Source organism: Humulus lupulus, chromosome 1, assembly GCF_963169125.1.
Source record: "Humulus lupulus chromosome 1, drHumLupu1.1, whole genome shotgun sequence".
Taxonomy (NCBI): Eukaryota; Viridiplantae; Streptophyta; class Magnoliopsida; order Rosales; family Cannabaceae; genus Humulus; species Humulus lupulus.
In genome coordinates this window covers 245558093-245564662 of record NC_084793.1, presented here as the reverse complement: position 1 = coordinate 245564662, position 6570 = coordinate 245558093, and the positions used below count along the sequence as shown (strand labels likewise).

Below are 6570 nucleotides of genomic sequence, written 5' to 3'. Positions count from 1 at the left end.
CATAAACTTTAATTCAATCATTTAAAAACTAAATGCAGAATTATAAAAGAAACATAATTCAAAAGACTAAAATAAACGTCATCCTCGATCGACACGCAGTCCATTCATTCCATTCATCCTCAATACACAAGCCAAGCTACCAAGAATCCTTCTGCCTCCATAATCATTTTCCTGCATCACACTAAAAATAAAGGAGTGAGCCTAATGACCAGCAAGGAAAATCTATTAAAAGCATACATCATAATTCATAAGCATAAGATTATATCATATACTATAAAAACATATGACTATAAAAAACATATATCATATAGGACTATAATTGCCATCATACTTCTTGGGGCTTGTTAACTAAGCAAGTCATATGCCCATAAATTTCTGGGGCTTGCTATCTAAGCAAGTCATATGCCCATAAATTCTTAGGGCTTTCTAGCTAAACAAGTCATATGCCCAAAGACTATAAAACATATAACATAACATATATCATATCATAGCATAAAACATATCATAACATATAAACACATATATCTTGCCTATTTTCCTTACCAAAAGCTGGGATATTTGGGAACAAGAACGGGATTAGAACACTCCTATAAACCAACAGTAGAAAAGATGAGAATCTCTAAGAATAAAGATGAATATGAGAACTAAACCATCAAGAAGAAACTTACCAAGAAGAACCTTAAGTTTCAAGAACTTTAATACCTAATCAAGAATCATAAACAAGAGTTAGGATCTAAATAAAGAAAACTAAAGAACCATATAGAACTGGACTTAAAGAATAGAAATACCTTGAATGATCTTATGGTTTGGTCTAAACATCAATACTGAAATCACACTATTTCTCACTTCCCAAGTGTTTATAAAAGATTAGAATGATAAAACTTTAACCCAAAACCCAAAACCCAAGTGTATCTCTCTATAGTAACACTAGCACCTTGGAGGCTCTGATCAAATGCTTGAAGAATGAAGAAAATAGTTGAGCACTAGGTCCTATTTATAGAGTTCGAGGAGTGAAACTAACCCCTTTTAATTTGAATAAATAAATGATTATAAAATGAAATAGATTTGAATTTTCGTTCAACTGATGCCCATAACTCGGTCAAAATCTTTAAAAGGCAGGTCTAAGTGGTTAAGGGTAATTTTTTAAAATAAAAAACCAAGCTTTTCAAAAATCATATCGCCCCCCCCCCCCCCCCCCCCCCTATAGGCGATATATCAGCTCTACCCTAATCCCGAGCCCCCGTTCGTACGTTTGTGCAAAGTCGACGTATTTTCCGTATCATCCGTAGGCGATATATCGGCCCCTGTGCTGCGATATATCGACATACGTTAATATATCAAACACATATTCGCACTTTTTTAGCATAGTTTGAATTGGATAAACAACTTTGACTGAGTCATAATACGATCCTAAAAGCTGCTGGAATGTTCTAGAGCTTCTAGATCTTTCTTTTATTAAAACTATTCATTAAAATTACTTAATTCCTTAATAATCATGATTATGACGACAACAACAACTACTACTTCTGCTGCTGCTGCTTCTTCTTCTTCTTCCACCATCACCACTACCACTACCACTACTACCACTACTACCACTACCACTACCACTACCACTACCACCACTACTAGCTAGGCTAAGTAAATATTTTGGGACTCTACATCTGCCTAATAAATATGTTGTCATATTCAATCTTTTCTATATTAAAATTAGGTTTAGGGGTTTATTTAAACCATATTACAAAACACAGGATCTAAAAAGTAATTGATCAAAACATAGAGTCCAAACAAATAATGAGATAAAACACAGGGTCCAAAAAAATATAAACTCTTTTAAAAAAAACACATATAATACAACTATTTGCATTTTTTTCTACTTTATTTGTTTGTTACAAGCTTGTTCACAAACAAATAAGTCATTATATGTGAGTAAAAAATATCACTCTATCTAATGACTAATTTTTTAACAATTGCATTATTTAAATTGTTTATTCGGATGAAAAAATAGTCTATATTCAAAATATCTATTAAATAACTATTTTAAATTATTAAGTATTCTTTTATTTTTTTTCTTTTTCAATTTTATATTTTGACAAAATTCTTTTTCAATCTTTCACTCTTTCAAGAATTGAAAATTAATAAATAATAAAATCCCTTTAATTTTTTAACAAATAAAAATATAGAGAAAAAACACTTTATTTTTATCATTTAATTTATTTGTTTTTAATTCTCATTCTTTAATTTATTTTAATAAAAATGTATATATATACATAAATTCACAAAAAAAAATTACGACTGGGACGTTTTTTCCATTTTATTTACAAAAATATCGCTGTTTATTTTAATTACATATATAACGTTATATTTAAAACATATCGGTATACCAATTTTAAAAATATTATATTCATTTCGTTTGTTAATAAGCAGAAGGGTGTAAAGGTGAAGAAGAAAGTTTGATCGAGAGGTTCGTCTGATGATCGACCAACTAAGAAATTGAAAGTTGTCGTCCATGATGATGATTCCGATGTTGATTTTGATTGTCATGAAGTTTCCATTGAGTTACCAAAGTACATTAAGGTAATTGTATGATTTGTTAATGTTAGGGTACGGTTTTGTTGCTTTTTTTTCCCTTTTTTTATTGTTTTTATTTGTGATTTTTCAATTTGTATTTTATATTTTGTGTTTTCTAGTTTGTGTTTTTGGATTTAGTTTTGTATTTTAGTAGTTTGTCCTTTTAGGGTTCTGATTTATGTTTTTATATGCATTTATGTTTGCCGATTTCGTTTCTTTTTTATTATTATTATTTTCCTTATAGGTTTTGATTCTGAATGTCTTTTGTTTGTTTTTTTAAATGTTTTTTTTAAATGTTTTTAGTTCATTTTTTATTCTATTTTTGTTTAGGTTTTCAGTGTGGGTTGGGTTACTAGTTAGTGACTTATTGATTGTTTTTATCATATATTAATTTTCTTTTATGTTTATGTTGTTTTTACTGTAATGTTGTGGTACTATTCAATGGTTTAATGACTTTTTTTTTTCTTCAGAGTTTCATTTCTATGTTTTTGTTGTTTTTGGGTACTTTTTAGTTTTTTTTTTTTCTTTTGCAGAATATTGGTTATTTAGTGTCATGATGTTTGGATTACTATTTAGTGTCCTATTGAATATTGTTATTATGTTTTTTTTTCTTTTCGTTTATGCTTTTGAGCTTTTATTATGGTACTATTTGGTTGCTTGTTAATGGTTCTATGTCTTTTTTGAAAATGATCTACTTATGATTTTGTTGTTTTTTTTTCGAATTATGTTTAGTTGCTTTTTGTTTTGTGTAGTTTTTGTTTTATTGAAAAATTACTTTTGACAGGCCTGGGAGTTTTACTTGAAACCTGAGTAAAGGATGTGCGGTAAATTGTTATATTGGACTACTGGTCTAGATGTTATTGTTACCATTAAGGCAAAGCTTAATAAGAAGCAACTCGATATGTTTGGGGTACATGTTTTGGGCATTTTTTAGATCTTAAGTCCTATACTATGTAGTCTCATATTATACACACCACTTTTTTTAGGGAAGTTCATCAACCAAATTCTAGTGAATTGTGGTTTGATTTTGGTTGTGATAGGGTTCTATTTGGATTAGCAGAGTTTGCTATTATTTTGGGTTGGTGTGTAAGGGTTATGCTGATTTGAAAAGGTTTGAAGAAAATGGGAATTATTTTATAGACAAGTATTTTAGTGATCATCGTGTTACCCTTCATGCTCTTGCGGAGCGTTTTATAAATAGTGAATTTAAGGATGACGATTTTGCTGTGAGGATGGTTGTTTTGTATTTGGTTACTAACTAATTTCTTAGCAAACCAAAGCATCAACAAGTTAGAAATGGGTTACTAAATTTGATTGGATCTGGAGAGTTTAAGAGTTTTCTATGGGGGAAGTTAGTATATGATACTACTTTGTATTATCTGAGGGCTGGTTTGAAGGGGAAGAAAGCTAGGAAGGCTAGTAAGGAAAATGTTTCTTGTAAAGGGAAAGGAAAGGCGAAGAAGGATAATTGTAGAAGCTATAAGTTAGCTGGTTTTCCTTTCGTTTTACAGGTTTGGTTGTATAAGGTGATTCCTTTTTTGACAAGTCTTGGGAACTCTAAAGAAGACTCTTCTGTAGTATATAGGATATATTGATGGCCCAGTGTTAATAATCCTAGTTCTAATGATATGAAGAAGAAAGTATTATCCTCATCAAAGGTATGTGTATTTTGTTTTCAAAAAATTATTACATAGATATGGTTGTTTGTTTATGATTTTTAATGTGTTATTCAATGTTTTTTAGTTTACTGTACGTCACCTTTTTCCAACAGCTGAGGAGAATCAAAATATGGATCTTGTTGGGTTCAATTTTTCTCATGCGGTAGTGTCTGATGATGATTTTGAGGATGCTCGAGATTGAAAGAAGTTGGTTGCTAAAAATGGGTGTTCAGGATTGAAGAAGAAAGCTACTGATAAAGGATCGATGTTAGATGAGATTAAAGAGTATGTTAAGGGGATTATGGTAAAACAAGTTAAGATTAAGTGTATTTTGGAAGATATGAAGAAGGATGTTGATGGTAGGTTTGTAGCTTACGAGAAAAGCATTAAGAGTTATATTGATGTTAAAGTTGAAGAGGGGTTGACCTTGTATCTTGATATTAAGTTTAATGAATTAAAGGATGCTTTAATGGTTGGAAATGTTGCAGAAGATATTGGGGGAGAGGTTAGATGTTTGTCTTTTGCTTTTATTTATAAATTTATTTTAAATGTTTTTTAATGTTATTGTTGTTATGCTTTTTCAGAGTCATGGTGTTGATGATGAGAGTGATAATGATCATGTTGTTGTCATTACTAGTGGTGAGAATTTTGGTGTTCAGCTGCATGATTTAAGTGAAGATATTAAGGTTTTTATTAGTATCTTTATAGTTGTTGCATTTGTAATTTTAAATTTTGATATAGGGTTGTGTTGAGAAGGAGGATACAACAATTAATCTTTGGATGGGCTCTAAAGATGATGGCTGTAGTATTGAAATATATAAGGTACCTCTGAGTTACCTTTTCACATTTTTTTCCAATTTTGTTTAGAAAAAGATACTAATTGGTATATTGTTATATTATGTTTGTGTATTTTAGGAAATAAAGAATATCTCTGACGCAATGATTGAGATAGTTTCTACTGATGGTCCTGTTTTTGTTGCATCTACCTTTGAGGACAAGGAATATTTAGTAATGTTGTTTATATATATATATATATATTAGTTTTAGCATATCTTGTGTATTGATTAACCATTTTCTATCTTTTTATTTTGTTTCTTTGTTATGATGGAGATGATGTTCCAAATTTTGATATTATGGGTTTTATTTTGACTCACCTTGAAAAGCTTGAAGACAAAGGAAAAAATGATGGTGCAGTTGCAATGGATGAAGAGAAAGTTAATGAAAATTAAATAAACGACAAGATTTTATTGTATGCTATATTATTTGTTTTCTGAGTTATTAATTTTTGTTGTTTTTGTATAATGTTGCTGATGATCATTCCCAATTTAAAATTGGTGCAAAAGTCCCAAAAGATGAAGATGGTAATAATGGAAATTCTAAGGTATGGTAGTCGGTTATTATTTTTATTTTTTTCAGATTGTTTTTATCATCTGTTGTTTATGTATTTATGTGGTTGTTTTGTGTAGGAGTTTGGAGGTAATGGTGGTGTTGGCGAAGTTAGTGATATTGACATGCTTAATGTGTTTGGTGTTAATGATTCACCTCAACAAGAAGACAAATAAGATATTGGTTTTTTTTTTATTTTAGTGTATATTTGTTTTTATTTTACCTCAAAAAGCAACATGTTAAAAAAAATGTTTTGTTCTTTGTTGTTCATTTTTTATAGTGATTGTGGAATCTGTGTTGCGAAGCATATTGAGTTTTTTTATCCATGGTGCAATTGAGATACTTCCAAATCCATTAAATATGGAGTTCTTTAGAACAAGCTGGCTGTGGAGCTGTATGTTCATTCCAAGAAGAAGCAATTGAATGGCTATGAGTCTGAGTTCGAGTTTCCTGGAAAGATTGCAAAAGTTGGGATGAAATAGTGTTTCAAAATGTTGGATATGGATTGGAGATTTTCTAAATTCCAATGTTGCTTAAGTTTTTAGGAGAACTGGTGTTTTTGATGTTTTTGTTAAAACTGTATTTGAGCTACTATTCAATGCTTTTAAGGACTATTTTGAGCAGTTATGTTTAAAGGTAGAATATTTTGTTGAACCAGTACTTGTGCTACCATTGAGTAGATTTTTATGGACAATTGTGAATGGTTATGTTAGAAGGTAGACTATTTTGCTGAACTGAACTAGTATTTGTGCTACGTTTTGAGTAACTTATTTAGGTTATTTTGAATAGTTATGTGTAAGTTAGTACTTTGTATATTTTCAATTGAATTTCTTTATATTTCCTTTATGGAAACAGATTGAGGGTTTTGAATTTCAATGTTGCTTAAGTTTTTAGGAGAACTATTATTTTTTTATGTTATAAGCAACTATTCGGTAACATTTATGGAGCTTTTTTAGTA

At 29.9% G+C, this 6570-nt stretch overlaps 1 protein-coding gene across 6 annotated transcripts; it reads left to right on the top strand.

Moving 5' to 3' along the window:
• Positions 1 to 2380: 2380 nt before the first annotated feature.
• On the top strand, positions 2381 to 6346 carry LOC133804867 (uncharacterized). Of its 6 annotated transcripts, XR_009878686.1 has the most exons (8): positions 2382 to 2574; positions 3353 to 4226; positions 4340 to 4731; positions 4811 to 4865; positions 4968 to 5048; positions 5142 to 5607; positions 5693 to 5795; positions 5893 to 6346. XR_009878686.1 is itself a non-coding variant. In XM_062242987.1 (5 exons), exons 3-5 carry the CDS (start codon positions 4492 to 4494, stop codon positions 4976 to 4978), a joined length of 306 nt encoding a protein of 101 aa, XP_062098971.1. In that variant the 5' UTR covers positions 2383 to 2574; positions 3353 to 4226; positions 4340 to 4491; the 3' UTR covers positions 4979 to 5049. The 6 variants fall into 6 exon arrangements, 1 of the variants encoding a protein (XP_062098971.1); XR_009878683.1 differs by having other exon boundaries at positions 4312 to 4731; positions 5693 to 6346; XR_009878687.1 differs by lacking the exon at positions 4340 to 4731 and having other exon boundaries at positions 2381 to 2574; positions 5693 to 6346.
• The last annotated feature ends 224 nt before the right edge of the window (positions 6347 to 6570 follow it).